The sequence below is a fragment of the Phocoena sinus genome, chromosome 2 (genome assembly GCF_008692025.1).
Source record: "Phocoena sinus isolate mPhoSin1 chromosome 2, mPhoSin1.pri, whole genome shotgun sequence".
NCBI classification, from domain to species: domain Eukaryota; kingdom Metazoa; phylum Chordata; class Mammalia; order Artiodactyla; family Phocoenidae; genus Phocoena; species Phocoena sinus.
Window position 1 is genome coordinate 96,817,571 of NC_045764.1, and position 19,407 is coordinate 96,836,977.

At 43.1% G+C, this 19,407-nt stretch overlaps 1 protein-coding gene across 10 annotated transcripts in view; it reads left to right on the top strand.

Annotated features, from left to right (window-relative positions):
- The window catches only part of MEIS2 (Meis homeobox 2), a 202,825-nt gene that overhangs the window by 1,083 nt on the left and 182,335 nt on the right, over positions 1-19,407 (top strand). For 4 of the 10 annotated variants that reach the window (XM_032623894.1, XM_032623896.1, XM_032623890.1 and 1 more), the window contains exons 2-7: positions 1,256-1,488; positions 3,013-3,154; positions 3,861-3,911; positions 4,919-4,969; positions 5,744-5,893; positions 15,500-15,614. In XM_032623894.1, the coding sequence (XP_032479785.1) occupies positions 1,256-1,488; positions 3,013-3,154; positions 3,861-3,911; positions 4,919-4,969; positions 5,744-5,893; positions 15,500-15,614 (742 nt within the window). Of the gene's footprint in view, positions 1-7; positions 560-1,186; positions 1,489-3,012; positions 3,155-3,860; positions 3,912-4,918; positions 4,970-5,743; positions 5,894-15,499; positions 15,615-19,407 lie in introns of those variants that run through there. The other 6 variants (XM_032623897.1, XM_032623895.1, XM_032623891.1 and 3 more) reach the window with 4 other exon arrangements.

Genomic DNA, 19,407 nt, shown 5'->3' on the forward strand with positions numbered 1-19,407 from the left:
TTACCTAGATATAAATCCTCTCCTAAGAGGGGCCTGTCCCGATGCCTCCTCTCCCTTCAACGCTGCTGCTGCTGCTCGCTGCTTGATGATGGCGGCCAGTATTTAAAAAAATAGCAGCAAAATTATTCATCGGCTTCTTTTCCCCCCCGTGCCTCTGCGTGTGTGCGAGTGTGTGTGCGTGCGTGTGTGCGTGTCTGGGCGCGCGTGTTTCAACGCTGTGCGAGCGGGCGGGCGGCGAGTGCGTGTGAGTGGTGTGTGTGTGTGTGTGTGTGCGCGAGTGCAATTGTTACACGCTTTCGCCTCGCTCCAGCTTTTACCCCAGCAGCGCGATTCCCCCGGTTCTCCTGCTGCCGCCGCTGCCGCTGCTGCGCCGCTGCTGCCGCTGCTCCCGCGGCTCGGGGCGGGCACCGGCTGCGTAGGAGCCGCCGCCGCCGCCGGGGCCGCCGCTGGGGCCGCGCTGCCGCAGCCGCTGCGCCGCCGCCTAGACTAGCCTGGGCTGCTTGTTTTGTCTCTGAAATTGACAAGGACGCAGGGAATCCGCTGCTAAATAATGTTTCTGGTAACTTTCACATTATTCCCCCCACCCCACCCCCACCCTCTGCTCCCTGCCCCCGGGGAGGCACTGGCCCCAGCCTTCCCTAGTCCTCGGCGTTCTCGTCCTGATTATTAGCGTTTTTCTTCTCTTTATTTTGTTTCATTTCGCCTTTTGATTTATTGGATCCTCTGGAGGAGGCGAAGGGGGGTTAGGGGTGGGATCCGGGGCTTCCTCCTCACACTAACTCCACTTCTCCCTCGGTTGGCTTGCTACGGTTCTGCTGCCTCCCGCCCGAGCGGGACCTCCCGGCGCCCCCTCAATCCCCGGCCTCACCGCCCCCTCTCCCTACTCTAACGCTGCTCTCGGTTCATACTTTTCCATCTTTTAAATTTAAAAACACCCCCCTCCCCAACTTTCAACTCCGTTGTTTCGGCTGGTTTGGTTTCTGTGTGTTCAACTCGTGCTCAGTACTTTTCTCCTTTCTGACTTTGTTTTTATTTGTATTTTCCTCCCTCTTTCTCTCCTGCCTCCCCCCCTCTCCCCGCCGCCCCCTCCTCCTCCTCTCTCTTCTTCCCTTGGCCTTCTCCCTCTGTCTCGCCTCTATTCCTTCCCCACTTCTCTCCTCTCTCTCTTCTCCCTGCTTCTTTTCCTACCCTCCCTCGGCTCTCCTCGCTCTCTCTCACCTCCTGCGCCCCCCGCCCCTTTGCCGGGTTCTGACAGTACGATGAGCTGCCCCATTACGGCGGGATGGACGGAGTAGGGGTGCCTGCTTCCATGTACGGAGACCCTCACGCGCCACGGCCGATCCCACCGGTTCACCACCTGAACCACGGGCCGCCGCTCCACGCCACGCAGCACTACGGCGCGCACGCCCCGCACCCCAATGTCATGCCGGCCAGCATGGGATCCGCTGTCAACGACGCCTTGAAGCGGGACAAGGACGCGATCTATGGGTAAACCAACCTCCACCCCCTCCTGACCCAGCGTACTGTGTGAGTGCGAGTGCGAGTGTGTGTGTGTGTGTCTCTGTGTGGGGGGGGGGGGATGAGGGGATGGACGACCAAGTGGGGAGTTATTTCTCCATAGGGTAGGGGGGCGGAAACCGCTGGCCTTAGGAAAGGACAGGGAAGGGGGCCTGCTCTTCTGCCCCTTGCGTGTAAGTCCTGGGGAAGATTTGGCTTCCTCCACCGCCACGGCCCCGTCACTCCGTACCCCAGAGCCGGGAGTGACTGATTCCTCAGAATCTGGCCAGGGCCTTCTCCCCAAGGACAGGATTCCTGGCCAAAGGACGCAGAGTTGGTCCTTCCAGGCCCCCTAACAGAGGCCCCGACGAAGGAGAAAGTTTCCTGCCGATGAGAAGCAACTTTTTTTTCCTTTTCTGTTTCCTACCGAGAGTCTGGGAGTCACTAAATGCAGTTGGAGCTGAGATCAGGGCTGCTTCTGTCGGCCAGGAAGTCCTAATCACCCTCTTCTTAATTCTCTGTAAATAAAGGGGGCAGACCTTGAAGTGCAGCGGGGTGGAAGGGGCTGCTGCTTGCACAGAGCAGCTCCTGGGGGGAGTAAGAGAGATGGCTGGAAATTATTTTAAATTCTGAGAGAACTCGGGGAGGGATGGGGGTGCACGGCCCCAACGTGTACCACCACTCGGGCCCTCCCAGCTGAGGGTAGGTGGGGAAGGCTGCGGGATGCCGAGGGGAGGGGACGGTGTCGGTAAACAGCAACTGCGCCTGAAGCCGGAGGCCACAAGCATCCCGAGGTGTAGCTAAACCGCCCAGAGGAACACAAAGGACAGGCGCACACGCACACTTCCGAGTTTTAACACTCGATTTATTTATTTTCGCCAGCTGGAGAAATGTGGTCTTTGAAAGGAAGCTCTCGGCGTGTACCATTCCTATTATTTTGGTCCCCTCACCCGGGCTTTACTAGAAGTGGAGCAAACAAGTTTATAAGGCAAGGGGGTGGAGATGTTAGACTGAGGAAAATATCACTTCGGGGGTGTGTGTAGGTGAGCCTTGGGCCTCCTCTGAAATGCCCATTAAAACGTGGAGTTAAAGCAATTTTGGATTTCACGGCGTGTTCCTCTCTTGGGAGGTCAGGGCTGGGTCTCAGGGTTTGGTTGGGCGGCCTCTGTCGTGCGGGGAGTGGGTCTGGATCAACACCGGGCTCCGGACTGCCTGAGCCTATTAGCTGTTTCATTACGTTCGAACCGAGGCTCTTTTTACTTGGCGGGCTAACTGGCCAGGGGCTTCTCCTACCAGATCTGAGGGAGTCCTGAGCTGAGGGAAAGGGCCAGGCCGTTTTTCCTTTCTGTTTCTGGCCCAGGCTCGGCTGGCTGAGGAAGGGTTGTAAAGTATGATGCGTGCCTGTGGTAGAAAGGAAGGAATCCGAACCCTCCAAACTTGTTGATTACAGTTCTTGCTCCTTCCCCTCTGCACCCCGTCTCCGTGTGTGTGTCTCTGCGTGGCGCTGCCCGTTAGGCACCCGTTGTTTCCTCTGTTAGCTCTGGTCTTTGAGAAGTGCGAGCTGGCGACCTGCACTCCCCGGGAACCCGGAGTGGCCGGCGGAGACGTCTGTTCTTCCGACTCCTTCAACGAGGACATCGCGGTCTTCGCCAAGCAGGTCCAACCTTCCTGACCCACTCACCCTCCTGCAGCCCCTCACTCCCCCTCCCCTTTCCTCAGAGCTTTACTTGAAAGAGAAGGAAGAGGCAGGGACACCCGATCTGTTCCTCCGGCCCCAGTCCTCGCTCCCCATCCTTGAGCCTGGAGGCAAATTGGAAGAAGAGATAAATATGGGTGTTTGTTTTTCCCCCCAGCCAGGAATACAGGGGCTCGACCCTCGAATTAAAGTTGACCTGCTCCTAATCTGGGGCTTGGCCTTTTCCCCCGCCTGCAGCTACTTGAACAAGAATTGGGGATAGGGGCTTTGAGGGCCCCGAGAGTGCCCGGGAGGGAAGGAAGCTGGGCGCCTTTCGGGGCTGTCGGCGCCGGCGCGGAGGTGAGGGAGGCTGCGAACCATAGCCCCGCGGATGGCAGGATAAGGGGGTACTTGGACCCAGAGAACGGCCCTGAGTTCTCGGCTACAGCTCAGAGGTTCCAGGTACCCCTATATGGGGCCAGAACTAGGAGGCCCTGATTCTTTTTCAACCGACCCCATTGACTGAAGGCACTAGTTTGTTTCATGTATTTTACCAAAGCCCCTCTCCTCGTCTCTGCCACTGCCCCTCTACCATCCCCACTCACACACCACGGTTTAGTCGGTGACAGGGTTTCTCTTCTTTTAAATGGAGTGGTAATTCATGCTGACTTTTCCCTGCTTCCTATAGGTTCGCGCCGAAAAGCCACTTTTTTCCTCAAATCCAGAGCTGGACAATTTGGTAAGGCTCACTGTTTCTTGCCTTTCCCCAGCCTGGGCCCCTTTCCTTGACCAGAAGCACACACTTTTCCCCGGAGCTCCGGGGAGTTCGAGCAGAGCCCTCTTTTGAAGCTCCAGAGCTACGGGGAGGAAGGGAAGAGCTTAGAGCCCCTGCCGGGGAGCTGGGAGTGAGGGGCGGGTTGGACGTCAGGGCGAGCAGAGCCCAGGGAGGCAGCGAGCGGGGACGCGGCGCCGAGAGCGAGAGCGAGAGCAGGGGATGCGCCCCAGGTCTCGGCCCCGGGAGTGAGGCGGCGAGAAGTGAGTGATTTCCTCTGTTTGCCGGGGCAGGCGGCCGAGCCCCGGGCAGCTAACCCGAAGGAAGTCACCGCCGGCGCGGCGGAGGGCGGGCCGCGGAGGTGGGCGTGGGGGTGAGGGGCAGGCCAGCGCAGGCCACTTTTAGGTGCGATTCTTTTGCTAATTTGCACGATTTCAATATTAAAAGTACTTAAATCCGCTTTCAAAGGCCCTGCCTCACCATTCTTCTAGAGTATTTCCTTCTTCAGTAAGGACGGATTTCGCAGGGTGTGCTGTTCTAAAAAGCTTTCTCACTCCAAAGAAGCGACTTTTTTCTTCCTTCCTTCCTTTCTTTCTTTCTTCTTCTTCTTCTTCTTCTTCTTTTTTTTTTTTTATTTTGGCCTGAGGTCGAGAGAGGCGACGTTAAAGAGGACTGAGGCGGAGAAAGAAGGCCTATCCCTAGGAAAGCAGTGCTTGTAAATAGCTCAGTATACGTGAGGGGTAAAGATATTAAATGCTTCGGCATAGGTTGAGTCAGATTCCTACCCCGTAGCCAATGAGGCAGAGATGATCAGTAATCACTTGGTTTTTCTGACGATTTCTTGATGTGTGGGCTTTGCCTGGCCACTTGCCTGGGTCTTCTCCCAGCCCCATTCCCTCACCATCCCCCACTAGAAACCTCCGAGTCACAGGCGTCACAGAGCTTTAACTCCACACTCTAAACTTTTCTTCCAGATGATACAAGCAATACAAGTACTAAGGTTTCATCTTTTGGAGTTAGAAAAGGTAAGCAGGAAATGACACTCCCCACTTTGATTTGGTCACTTCCCTCTCCTGGTTGAGTTGGGATGTTTTTAAGAAACCTCCAGGCTGAGGGATTGAGAACCTGGAGAGATTCTGAGCAACTTGTTACCATGTACTTCCTTCACATTGCTTCTAGACCCAGGGCCTCAGAGGATGGGTGAATTAGGACAGCCCTGTCTTTTAAAGTAGCCACCTCCCCCCTTTTCCCCAGGCGTTCAGGATTATTTTGAAATGCAGCAAACCATTTGTGTTACTGGACATTCAGCCTGCTTGCGTCTCTATTAGGCTCAGAGCGTGCATTAGGTGCTGGCAGAGGGAATCATCCTCGCTGGGTTGTCTTTACATTGCTCTGCAGCTCAATCACTTTCCCCTGGAAACATACAAAATTCCTAGCTTATTGAATCGCAAATGCTAATGTTGTTACCAGTTCCAGCGTTCTAATGTTTTGATGTTATCATCAAATCGGATTTTCCCAGTCTGAACCCAGTTATTTCCAGTCCTGTTTCTGCTCCCTTCATTGTAACTTGTTGCTCAGGGAAGTCTCTGGAGAATAATATCTGCTACAACAATTGCTCTATTGTTTCCTCGCCTTCAACTATTACACCCATTAATTAGTTAGTTTGGAAGACATAGCACTGTTGCTCTTTCCAAAGGTAACCTTGCAACCTGGTATTTTTTCCCTTTAAAAATGAAACAAAACCATGACAACAACAACAACAATACAAGCTGAACCCTCCACCTTAACCCTCCTTCTAGGTCCACGAACTGTGTGATAACTTCTGCCACCGGTACATTAGCTGTTTGAAGGGTAAAATGCCCATAGACCTCGTCATTGATGAAAGAGATGGCAGCTCCAAGTCAGATCACGAAGAACTTTCAGGCTCCTCCACAAATCTCGCTGACCATGTAAGTCTGTGAGCCTTTGGCATTCTTTTAAGACCACTGGGCAAAGCATTTTTGAAAAATTTGTTGTAACCTCTAGCTCCACTGACTGAGTTTTCTTTTTAAATAATTTGGTCTCTCTGGGGGTCTTTTTCTCCCTTTCTCACTACTTCTGCCATACCTTTCATCTCCATTTCCCCTTTCTTGGACCCCCTCCTTATTTATGTTGAGAAGCTAAAAAACCAGGGAGTCGATAGAGTGATTTGTGCTCTTAATGTGTAAAGTTTCCTGGATTTGGTGACTTGAGTGTCAGCAAATCGTCTGTTTGATATGGTGACCACTGCCTTTTCTGCTTTCTCAACTCTGTAATCATTGCAGCAGGGAGAAAGGCAAGAAAGCTAGCTGGACAGGATGGGGGAGAGAGAGGACTGAAGGAAAAGAGAATTGGGGAGCGAAGGCTGATTTCTCAGTCTCTTGCAGAGATGACAATTCTGAGAATTACTGGCAATCTTGCATTGCATTCGAAATAAAAGGAGTGAACACGTTATAGTTTTCTGAGCTTTTGCCGTATAGAAACTTACTGTCAGTATGTGGACTTATTGCCAAGTGCGTGAGGCATCTTCATAATAAAAGGCAGTAACCTTGATAAAACAAATATTAACAATGTATTATAGAAAGCTGAAGGGAATTCTGATTGAGTAACCATAGGTTAGTGGTTGAATTTTAACACAAACAGTTGGTGAATGAGGATGGAGAGTAGAGTAAGGAGGGACTGTGTGTGTCAGGCCAGGAACGGAGATTTCTTTCTATTCTCTCTGTTTTTAATCCTATTTTGGAACCGATCTAGTGAGTCTGATGCAAAAAAAAAAAAGCATATGTAGTGAGACTGAAAATTTGAAAAAGAAGCAAAGAGAAGAAAGATTGCAGCTGGTAGGAAAGGCAGGAGTGGCGAGGTTAAAGAGTGGGTGTGAACAGCAGTTTATTTATAGGAACCCAAGCCTGGGGGTGGGGGAGGCAGTGTCTATAGATTATAGTCGATTGAACTCACAACCTAAATGATATAGGCTATAGTCTACTAACTTGGTGCCTGAAATATTAATTTAACACTCCGTGAAGTTAAATGGGCATCGAGGCTTGAAGGCAGTTTGTATCACCACTGTCACCCCCCAGTCCTGGGTATTAAGAGGAAAGAGTTGAGATGCCTTGAGAATAAGTTTCTCCCCCGCCTTCTCCAAAGGTTTTGAAAATGTACAGTCACAGATTTTAATTATTAGCCTTTGTGCTGTATGGAAAACCATACAGCCTAAGGACAAAAGTTAGAAAGAAAGAAAGGAAGGAGAAAAGAAAGAAAGAAAGAAGAAAAGAAAACCTCAGTCCTGAAGTCCAGTTCTGAGACAGAATAAATACTGTGACGTTGAAAGCTCCCATGCCTACCTTTCCTCTTGTCTTTTCCCGTCATGACGGAGGAAACGTTGGGGAGCTCTTTTGTATATTGAGTGTGTTCTCTGAAATCAAACGGGTGCGACAAGCAGCTATGGAAAGTTTATTTGCTGATATGTGGCTATATGATGTGTGGTTGTGGTCTGCAAGGCATGACACTCTGTTCAAAGTATTTGTTGTTGTTGTCATTTACTTGTTTATTTTCACTGCTTCCTGTTTCTATATTCATATGCATTTTGCACTGTTGGGGGGAATGGGAAGAAATCTAGTTACATGGTTTTGTAGGATGAGAAGTTCACAGTTGTCTGCAGCCAAAAGCTTTTCTTGTGCCATTTCTAGGGGTCTTGACTACTTGGTTTTCTAAAACAGTTTCTTGGCAATTGTTTTTTCAAGTGGATGTATGAACTAGAGCATGCTGATGTTTACGTAGAAGAGATAAGGTAAACTAGGCTGTCTATAGTATTGGCTGATAGACAATGCCAATTTATGGAGCTATTGTAATATTAAATTACACTCAAGAAAGAAGTTGTACCTAGGAAGAGAGTGCTTTAATAATATAACAATCATCATCTTTGAATAAAAGAATCACCTGGAACATTTGTTGCTTCTCTTTGAAGCCCCCAATCAAGTATATATGACAACTGATTTATTCTGAACCCATGAGGTCTTGCCACCTCATTGGGCATCATAATTTAAAACCTTTTATTTCCTAGAGTCTGAACTATAACATTTTTACTTTAGCCCCCTGCTATTTGTTTTGAAAGGAAGCAATAATTTGTTCCACCAGCAAACCGAGTGGGAAAGGGCGAAGTTTGCCATGGACTTGAATTTTTTGCAGGAGGTGAGAGGAAATCTTGGAGAGTTTTTACCATTTTTGATATTTCTGTACCATAGGTATATGGAATGTATTCATTCCCAAGCCTGCCCCTACAAAGTGAATCCTCTTATGCTTCAGCCTCTCCTGCAAGCTTGCCCTCCTCCTTCAACCCCCCAGCCACAAAAAAAGTGAAAATACCTCAGACCCACTACCTGAAAAGTGGTAGAGTGGGACATTTTCAGCATGTAAATGTATATCCAATTTGAATCTCCAGGTTTACTTTTTCATTTGCTTTGATATGCATATTTAATACATTGCCCCAGGCTGGATCTCATTTGGTGCACGCTAGTGCAGGGGTGATGATGAGCCACTTCAGAAGGACCAAGACAGCGTGTTGTTTTCTCTGTTTTATCTGTTGGCCCACTATTCTGATCTACTGGCTTCCTCGTGGTTTTATTTGCACATGAAATGCTGAGAGCATTTCAATTTATTGGCTATGAATAATGACAGCTAAAAAAGAAGTGTAGCTTAATTTGTTGTGTGCCAAGGTTTCTCTTCTGGAGGTGACAGTTTCTGACAGCTGTTTGACACCCCCAAAACACATACACCTCTATCCTTATTAAGTGATATCAAGCTACTTTTTGTGTGTGTGTGTGTGTGTGTGTGTGTGTTTAAGGAAGGAGCGGGCAGGGAGAGAGAGAGTGAAAGAGAGAAAAGAAAGAACAAGTGTGTGATTCTGCGTAGTGGAAAGCAGAGAGAGAAGCGTCAGAAGCAAACTATTAGGTACCAAAAGAGCTTTTGATTTTTTTATTAAAATTTTTAAAAATAGAAATATGTAAAAGTAATTGATATAAATATCTTGAAAGCAAGTATTTTTGGCTTACTTTCAAGAATGAGTTTTACATACTATTGCTTATTAAATGAGGCTGTTGTCTTGCTGATTTCACATTCCATAATTTTATATAAATAATCTGATGTAACGTAGATGCATTAAAAGAAGACAGTGCTAATGTCTTACCTTCCATACGTTAAATTCAGTGAAGATACTGAATTTGTTCATTTCTTATTGACACCTACGTGATGGGCATACTGATAAAAGGACGTTTGGAATTAAATAGAAAATAAAACTTGCAACATTGGCTACTATTTTGTCATGTTTAGTAGATACATAGTGAATGCTTGCTAATATCTTTAATATTATAAAGTCTTTTATCTTATGCCCTTACTATAACATGAGAGTAATTTTTATAGGTAGGAAACAGCTATTACAGTATTCTTTGGGATATTAGGGAGAAAAAATATGATGGTGAAAGGAAGTAGAACTCTACTTTCCAGCTGCAGTTCATGTTAAGTTTCCCAGACGTTCAAATTTATTATGTTTAAAATAAACATGTCAAGTAACCAATTCTTGAAAAAGTTTCAACTTGAAAACTGCTGTGGCATGAGTATGCTTTTCCTAGTCTGTACTGTTTCTGAATAATAGGTGATGTCCACATTTTCTACTTTACGTAATTTTAGATCGGGTCTTTAGCTCTAGTGCAGACAAATGATGTATTTTATTTGTCTGCACTGTAATATCTTTGTACATATAAAGATATTACATATCTTTAGATTATGTTTAGATAAATGAACTATATTTGTTTTTCAAATACATTCTCTGACCTAAGCTCCATTCACCTGAAGTGCATACGGTAATATTGTTATTCCTAATTAATGTGCATGAGGAACTACATTTTATTTATTTATTTATTTTGGATGAATTAAGTATAGGGAAGAAAATACAACTGTATCTACTAACAGTTAATGGCAGGTGCCTGAAAATTGAGAGGCTCTGATAACCTGACTAATAAAAGAAAAATTATTTTAATTTCTACGTTGAAAGCTGTATTTTAAATGAAAATATTCTCTTGTTTTCTTTTGCATCTCTGAATATGTCAAATTTATTTGTCTGTACAGTTTTAAAAAATGGGTGGGTTAAGTCAAAGGGAAGAATCCCTAGAACCTTGCTTCTGACAAAATTCAGGCAAGTGTCTGAAAAATCAGACGGGAGTGGGCAGTGAGGAGACAGATAGGTTTAAGTGATTGGTCTATAGAATACCAAGGGGTAATATTGGGATTTGGCTAACATTAATAATATGAATGATTTATTTTATCAGATAGTTTCTTACGTTCTAGTGTAAGATCAGACCTCACGGTGTGTTATCCAAGGTCTCGGGGGACCTGTTCCGGGAAAGTTCTACCTCTGAGTTCTGTCTACCAACTCAAGGAGACCTGGCTGGGGGCATGGGCTTTCTGTCACTGTTGTGTAGTTTTTGGTGGTTGGTGGCTTTTCTGTCAATTTCCCATCGAGAATAATTGTGTTATTGAAATCATGTAGGTTGTGCAGTTGGAGTCTGCTTTCAGAGAAACTGTGATGAGATGAAATTAAACAAAGGTGTAGTTGACAACCACAGACATTCACTATCAGATTAAAACTTTGATATATTAAAAATTCATTTTCCCATTTTTTTTTCAGGCTAAACGTCCTATACAGTATCCCAACACAATTCAAAATTATAGGAGACATTTTATAACGTGATAACACACCAACAATAAATTTCTGTCTTCTCTAAAAGTTGCTCCATTAGATGGAGGAGGAATCATTTGCAAAGAGTACCTGCCACTTCCGTGAGAGTTGCCCACATATTAATTCCCAAAGCCTAATAGAGGGTGGAAGCGGGGAGATGAGGGAAAGACCCCGGCTCTATTTACATTTTTAAAGAGTGAGTCCGTGTTCTGAAAGCACACACAGTTCTGAGTTCTTATGTCAACTTTAGAATAACAAAGTTGAAATTCCACCATTTTTTTCAAACTGTACAACTAACGTTTTTAACTTTTGTAGGCTTGACTACCTCATGATAGGAGTCTTCCTCTTCTTTTTAAAAATAATTTTTGCACAATGTTAATTAGGAGTAAAACATCTTAAAGTCATAGGAAACCTGTAGGTTACATGAATTATGTGTACTGATACAAGCATATTTTGCCTTTATTGTGTGACTATCTCAAGTCAAACTAGTTTTGCATGCTCCGTTTGCTGATTAAAATATGTTTATTCTTACTTTCTACCTACAAGTACATATTCTGAATTACTTTACAGTATTTTCCAAGTTCGTAGGTTTTTTTTGGCTTGGTGTTATGTATCGTGTTTTAGTTGTGTAGGTTCCAGAAAATCAAATGCTTTAAGTATTTTTCAATAATAGAAATAAGAAGTGGACGTGACCTTAGGGATTATTTTGTCTGACTTCTTAATTTTAAAGAGAGAAAGGAAACAAGTCCCAGGGAAATGAAGTTCATCACCTGAGGTCACATGACAGTTGGAGGTGGCACCCTTGAGTCTTAATTCCAATTTAAGGCTCTTTCTCCTATACCACATCCATTGCATCACCTTTTCATTTGGGGTCTAAGACGAGTTTCAGATTATTTTAGGTAAACTTGTGTGTAGTATAGCTTCTTTTTTAACTCCTAGAAGCTTAGTACATTTTACTTTCCCATTCGGTTTTGTATTTATTTAGAAATGCTTACACATTTTACTCCATTGCCTTTTTGTAGTGGAAGAACCATGAGCTGTGTGGAATCATTTCAACGGTCCCGCCAATTCAATGGGACTTGTTAAGTATTGTCCTATAGGCAGGCCCCCCCGCCCCGAGAAATACCATAATGGTGTAAAACGTTATAATTTCCACCATATCTGCAACCTCAACAAAAGAGGCACGTGGAGGATTTGCTTTCTATGCCCAGAGACACCTATCCTCTCTATGCTCTTTCCTAGATTTAGCAAAATTCAATGATGGTGCTAAATCAATTTTTTGTTAACTTTCCAGGGAGAAAACACTGGCAGAATTGTGTTTTCTAGGGAAAGCTGTGTGTAAATGAGAAACAGAGGAGAGCAGCAGAGTGATCTCCTGTGGCCCCGCTACTACAAGCTCTCCCCATCTTGTCTCCTGCTTTTATATTAATTACAACTTGCATTATCAGCTGTGAGTCTGTAACCCAGCAAATAGAAAATACTGCCCCTGGAGACCTAGCTTCTTGTATCTATTTTCCATCTTCTTCTATTGTGCTCCACTCAGTATTCACTGCTTTCCTCCTGCTAACACCGCTCTTTAACGCAATTACATAAGAGCAAGGACAGTACCATATTTGACTCCTAATTATTAAAGCCTCTGGGAATAGAAGCATGTTTCCTTCTTGCCTTCGGATGTCTTCATGATACTTTTGGCTGAAGAACAGGACATATATTGTGGAATGCATCTACCTGACTACTCACCCACACACGTGCCCACAGAAAGCATTTCTCTTTATTTTTCTACGTACGTCATGTGTTTTACATGCTTTCATATGCCACTTTGGTTTCAAGATTCACTAAACTTCTGCATATAATTTGGCAGAAAGCCAGGCAGTTATTCTTGAAAGATGTAAACTTGGAAACTATCTAGGGAGGGAGAAGAAGAAAGGAGTTGTGATACAAACAAATATTTCAGTCTGAGAACAAACCAGTGTTATGGGTAAAGGACTATATTGTATCTATCCATGTTGCTTCTAAAGCTTTTTTTATGGAGGAGGTAGCAGTTTTTTATTGGCCAGATTATCAATATGTGTCTTTGATCAAGTCACCAGGGTGTAGCTGAATACAGAAAACTTTGGGGTAATTCTTCAACTTGAAACCTCAGAGGCATTCAGCTGTTTTTCCTACTTTCAAGTTAGATGAATATCCTGGTACTAGCTTGTGTCAGTCTCTCAACCTAGATCATAAACCTTGAGACACTCTATGGAAATAAACATCTTGTGACACTTTTGTAGGACAGCATCTTTGAGGATATGAGGGAGATAAGGCGGAAGAGACGGGGGCATGGTGGGTTAGACAGTGAACTTGAGCAAATTTCAGGACTGGGCTGAAAACCCAAGACCCAACTCGTCTGGAGGAACCGGCTGCTCTAAAAGTAATATTTGCTTACGTGGCCTATTTTTCACCCCTTTGGTTTAGAGACCACCTCCTCCAGAAAACCAGGGAAGGAAATCAACTGAATTATAAACTAGTGAGGCCTGACTTTAAAACTCAGTACAGGTTTGACTGATGGGGACAGACCAGTGCTTTCCATTGCAGGAAGTCCTTCTGAGTGATCCCTTAAAATCATTCTAGCATCCAAACAGAAAAACTCGCTGGACCTTCATTTGAACTATTATATAATAGCTATTAGATGACATTTGCCTTAAAACATAGTTGAGGTGTTAGTGGTTAATTAGTGTAATTTTCATGAGGGGTAAGGAGCTTTTATAGCAGCCAGCTTAATAAAAAGCCTGCAGTGCATAAAATTTACATCACTTGCTGTATGCACTGAAAAGTTTAGCTTAGGTGACTGTGTTGCCTTTTCTAAAAGAAGGTTCTAGCCAGTGTTGTTGCAGGACTAAACTCACACCATGCTATTCTTTGTTTGTTTGTTTCTTCCTTCCTTCCTTCCTTCCTTTCTTTCTTTCCTTCTTTCTTTCTCTCTTGCTTTTCTTCTAGCTCTTTATCTGATTACCATCGGCAAACAGCTGACGCGAAGGGATGGCAAATCTTGAAGAGTCCCCGTATTCTGTTTGCTTTTAGCTTGAAACTATTGGAGGGGTTTCTAATTTAGATAAAAAGAGACATCACAGGCACAACTTTGTCTTCATACCGGCAGCAGAGAATCTTGGTTTTCATTTTATTCTGCTCGACTTTGTTCCCTAATCTACTTTCGAAAATGGATCTTTACTTTAGAGATCTATACCTGTGCCATATTCACAGTCACAACATTTCTGCTTAAGGTTTTCCCTCTGAATCAATGGCTTGCGTGATAGCAGTGTCAGCAACATTATTTGATAGAGGTGTCATTAATCTCTAGAGCTTTGGGTCATTTCACCATCTATCAAAAATGCTAAATATTAATTTACAGTGGTTTGTAGCAGGTCTGTAGAGGCAAACATGGTTTTTGTTGTTCTTCTTCCAAATGAGACTCGCTCCCTATGTTGTCTCACCTTGGTTTCTTGATTTCATTTTGGTGAAGTTTTATGTTCTATTTGTACATTATAGGGTTGAAGTTGAGAAAAATGATAGACTGATTTTTTTCTGGATAAACTATATATAATGACAACACGGCAAAGTTGTTTTCAGATGGTCAAGATGTTAACATGTTGCCTACAGGCATGTGAGTCTGAGTCCTTAGTCACCAATTCTTGTAAGAAGAAATAGTGTACTTTGAGAGATTGATGGGGCTTTTTAGATTATTTTGCCCCTAAAGTACTGCCTCGCACCCCAGAACAAATTTGCTTGCTAGTAGCTCTGTGTGCTCAGTTAAAGTCATTGCATACAGGTGACAAGTGTACAGCTCTGTCCTTAAGGCTGGTCTGTTTCATGTGCTGTTCCTACTCTCCATTTCTGCCAGAGGAAATTCCATCTCTTGCCTGCCTTCATGTGGTGCTGATAAAGTCCTTCCTGTACATTAGAATTCCTGTTTTCCTTTAAGCAACAGCAGGGTATTGGGAATGATCAGGAAAGGGGAGGAGGAACAGGAGAAGAATACACTCAGCAAAGTAGCGTGAGCTATAACTCTCGGCTTACCTTACGTGTCCCTTAAAACAAGCAGTTCTTCCAGGAAAAAGCACTGCTCTGTGACTTTAAGCCTTCCATGCAGCTCAAAAGGAAGTCCTTTCCATCTTATTAGATGGGTTACAGTTCATAGTTGTTTCATTTTCTGATTGTTGTTTGTGCAAATTAAAGCAGAAGGTATCGATGCAGTGATTAATATTATTGTCTCTGTCTCTGTATAATAAGTTGACGATAATTTTGAGAGTCAGTAGGGCAGTGTATTTGATGTGAAGGGCTGTCCCATACATTCTACAGTCTGTGAATTTTTTAAGGGAGTCATAGAGTTTTGTAGATGTTAATGTTCTGAAGTATTTGGTATCCAAGAGCACTGGGACCTATTTCTTGGAAGAGTGTGCCCTAATTAAGTTAGCAGGCTTTTAGATTTTTAAGGAGGTTTTCTTTTCCTAACTTTAAAAATTCACTTTATTGAGGTATAATTTGTATAATAAAACGCATCTGGTTTATAAGCATCTATTTCAGTTGGTTTTAGCAAATGTGTACACGGATGTAACCATCACTTCATCATGATTTTAGAGCATCTTTTCTTTCTTTTGGTACCTATTTCTGAAAAGACAACATACTGTAACATGGCATCTATATGTGCCCAGTTCCCCAAATACTAATATGTACGTATTTTTTGTCTCTCTCTGCACCTTTCCTCTTGATTCCTCATTTATGGCTGAAATGGTAACTGTGGGAAAATTCCTTGGCCTCCTGACATCAGAATCCTGCATCTTGGCGAGACCACGATGATGCAACTTCCACCCACTCAGCAGGCACCCCAGGGCCCTCCAGTGGGGGCCATGCATCCCAGAGTGGAGACAACAGCAGTGAACAAGGTAAAAGGTCAAGCATTCTCCCTGTGCAAAGTGGGCATGACTAAAATAACTTCAGTATTTTATGATATTGGAACATCTGCCTCCCTGCAAACAGGAGAGCAGCAGGTTAGGGAGTGCAATCAGCTGCTATTTAGGGAGACAGTATTTCCTTTCCTTCACTTACATTACTTACAAAAAAAAAAAAGGCCAAAGTGAGATGTCTAATCTTTAAGCAGGCATTACAATAACAATCGATTAGTTCTGCCAATTCTTTTACAAATTTGGTTATCTGCACTTTACTCCTGTGTGTAAGTAAATAGAATGACAGACCTACTTTGCTGCTATGATGCAGTAGTTTGAATTATACTATAAATGGGATAGTTTATTCGTAACATCAACTATAAGGGTTTTCTATAATCAGGCAATGTTGCCTCTAAAGCACACATGATGCAAAAATCTGTTCTTTTTAGCTCCAAAGTACTGTGTGAATTTTATATGGAATCGTATTTTGGGAAGGTGGATTTTGAAATTCTTAGATTATTTGTCCCCATTTCCATTCAGCTGACGTGGTGACTTTTGTCAACAAATCCTAAAAATTAGAATAATCAGAAGGCAAGGGGGACATCAACTACAGGTGACAAGGAAGCCTAGAGTAATTTAGAATAAATTTTACCATTTAAGACTCACCTATCACACAGAGAGCAATTATATATTGGTAGGGATGACTCTTCTGTGGCTAAAATAGTAATTTAAAAGAAGATGCATTATTGAATGTGGGCCAGGAAAGTGTATAGATTTTACTTTTTAATATTTTACATTAGATGGTGTCTGATCTCCTAGGTCTATTTCATCTCTATTATGACTGTGTTTATGGCCACAATATTTAAGCATTAGACAGTCTTCCAAGTGGAGGACAGTTTTTTTTGTTTTTTTTTTTTGGAGGACAGTTTTAACAGCTTGAGCTGTAGTCATATATGCCATTTAGAAAAGGGTGGTTGATGTAGGGTGAGTGTCTTTACTCCTCCAAGTTCCTGGCCATGGATTTTGGATTCCTAGTATTCTAGAAGAGTCTAGAAAAGTGTCCCTTCTAGGATGCCATTAACTTATGAATGGGTCCAACTTAGAATCTAGGTTTAACAAGTTGCAACTAACACAGAAATGAATACTATCAGATGGTAAATTGTGGAAGAACTTGTGAACTGTATCTGTTTAGGCTTTCTATACCGTTTTTATTAGACCACTTAGACAGTATGTAAGAAAACTAAACTATAAGGCATTCTGAAGATGAAATGTATATACATTCAGTAGATCTGCAACGCAGTGGCTTCACTGTGTTTCCACGTCGTGGAGAAGGACTTCTTGGTGTGGTTAAATCTGAAAAGCTTTCTAAGACTCCGCCCTTCCCCTCCACCCCAAATTACAGTGCCACAAAGGAGGGAACGTATTTATTAATAAAAGCAAATTATCCTAAACATGGTACGAGAGAGGGGGAAAGGAGAAGCAGACTAAATGGTCTAATGAGGCTATCTTCCAAAGACTGTTGTGTGTGAGGCTCGCTTTGACCTTTCACTTTGCTCAGGAGCCTGGCGCTTCATTTTTCACATTCTTGCAATTACGTTAACGCTTCAAGCATTTCTGACTCAAAGTCAGCTAGCAACACCAGGCATAACTCGACACTGTGAGTTTTTCTCCTCTCTGTAGATTCATTAACAGGTCACCAAGGTCCCAACTGAAATTTAAAACTGACTGGTTCAGTTGGCTTGGTTGAGTTATGGCCAGCGAGGTAGCAGGAGAGGACCAGAGAGAAGGGAAGGCAGAGAAGGACGACCCTGAGGTTTGGAGCACAGGACAGCTGCGGCCACGGCCAGGGCATAGAGTTTTATCATTTTGCTTAGTTTTGCTGGCTTATTATTTTTGCTTTTGTTTTTTGGTCGGGAAAGAGGAAAAACTCTGAGACCAATACATTGGGTAAAAACCATAACACACAAACCTCTGTGTTGTGGGTAGCTGCGCCCACTGATGCCATGTTGAAGGATTTGATCTCTGTAGGATTTTGTTCCTTTAATCATATCTCCGTGGGATTAAAGAATGGACATGGTAGCTTATGTATTTTGAGTACGAGGAAGTCAGTCATTTTACTGTATTAAAGTGTGAGGGACCAAAAAAAGTTATGATTCCTAGAAAATGGAGACTCTCTTGGCATGGAGAATTTCCTACCTGGCTGACCACATCAGTGACTCCAAAACACATGTTGAAGGGTATTCTATATATGTTTTCAAGGTGTTTTGTCCCACCAAATTGTCCAGAGTAGCTTTCTGTGGGAAAGATTAATTATCTGCTTCAGGGCAAAGTCAACAGAGATATTGACTGAAATCACATATGCTTATCCTAGGTTAAATCTTAGGGTCGATGTATAATGGAAAACCTACGAAGGAAATTTATGTTCTTCGTATTAAATATATTAAAGTGTTTCATTGGAAATCAAGCATTTTAGTTTAGAAAAGAGTTTTCTTGCTTATTCAGAATTTATTAGCACAACAGGCATATGGAAAACTGTAAAATGATTCAGTTTCAAAACAAATTATGATAAACAGAAAAAATAGGGATGAATTGTACTAAAGACAATGTTTTCATACACATTTTAAATTAAACTTTAATAGCCATATGCTGTAAAACAATATATGCATTTATGTTGCTTTATAATTTGGGGAATATTTCTACTAAAATGAGTCATATACATCTTTACTTTGGAACTTAAAAATATCTCATTATTTTATGACTTGATAGGGAAAGAGCTACAGTTACACAGGTGAAAGGTCATCTTTTCCTTCTCCGTGTTTGTGCAGCAAACCAAAAGGAGGGGGAAAAATCAAATTTTAAAAATATTCTAAGAAACAAACTTGATAAAATGTGAAACCTGACCTTACTATCTTTTCCACACAGCACATGCCTAGCAGTAAACTACATAAATAGGAACCAGACTAATTCACTCTGATTTCTTTGGCTAAAAGCAGCTAAAGGAAGGGAGTTTATCTTGTTAGTCACATGAAAATGAAGAAAAAAGTCTGGTTTTTCAGGGATAAAATTAGGGTGCAGACTGGGACTCTGGGGAAGTAACTGGCCCTCTTTGTGTCTGGCTTCCCATCAGTAAAATTGGGCTTGATAATAAGGCTTGGGGTCCCTAATTCTGTACCTGATGAGTCAAAAGCTGCTTTGTATTTCATTGTGGGTTTTGCCAGAGTAAAGACTAGGAAGCAGCCCCCTTGTTCACAGAGCACTTCGAGAGCCTTAGATGAAAGGCACAATATATGTACAAAGTATTATTATTATTGATGGGTTTGTGTAACTCCCATTAACGCTGATGGGAGTTACGCATGTGAATTGGCAAGAGAATAGACCTCTCAGTGTTTAGAGCACATGAAATTTACATTTTTTCCAGTGCTGTAATTGAGATGTTGACAAATTGGAGGATATTGATGAGCCTTTGTTTTAAGTATTTCGTGCCAAGTTTGTTTTATTTTTTCCGGGTTTGAACAATGGTATGGGTTCAGCAGCAGTGAATAAAAAGGGTAGAGTAAAGATAACTTTGTATTTCAATATTTTGATGTGCCAGTATGAAATAAATTGTCTTAGGCAAATGGAATATGCTGTTTTAATCATTAGCTAGGCATGAAAGAAAAATTGATGTTGACATCTTTGCTGTAAAATTGTTGTAATGGGGCCTTCCTTACAATTCATTTTTGTAAAATTCATTTTGTACATTTTGCAGCAATTGAACAATCCCTGCACTGTGAATAGGCAGGATTCCCAGAAA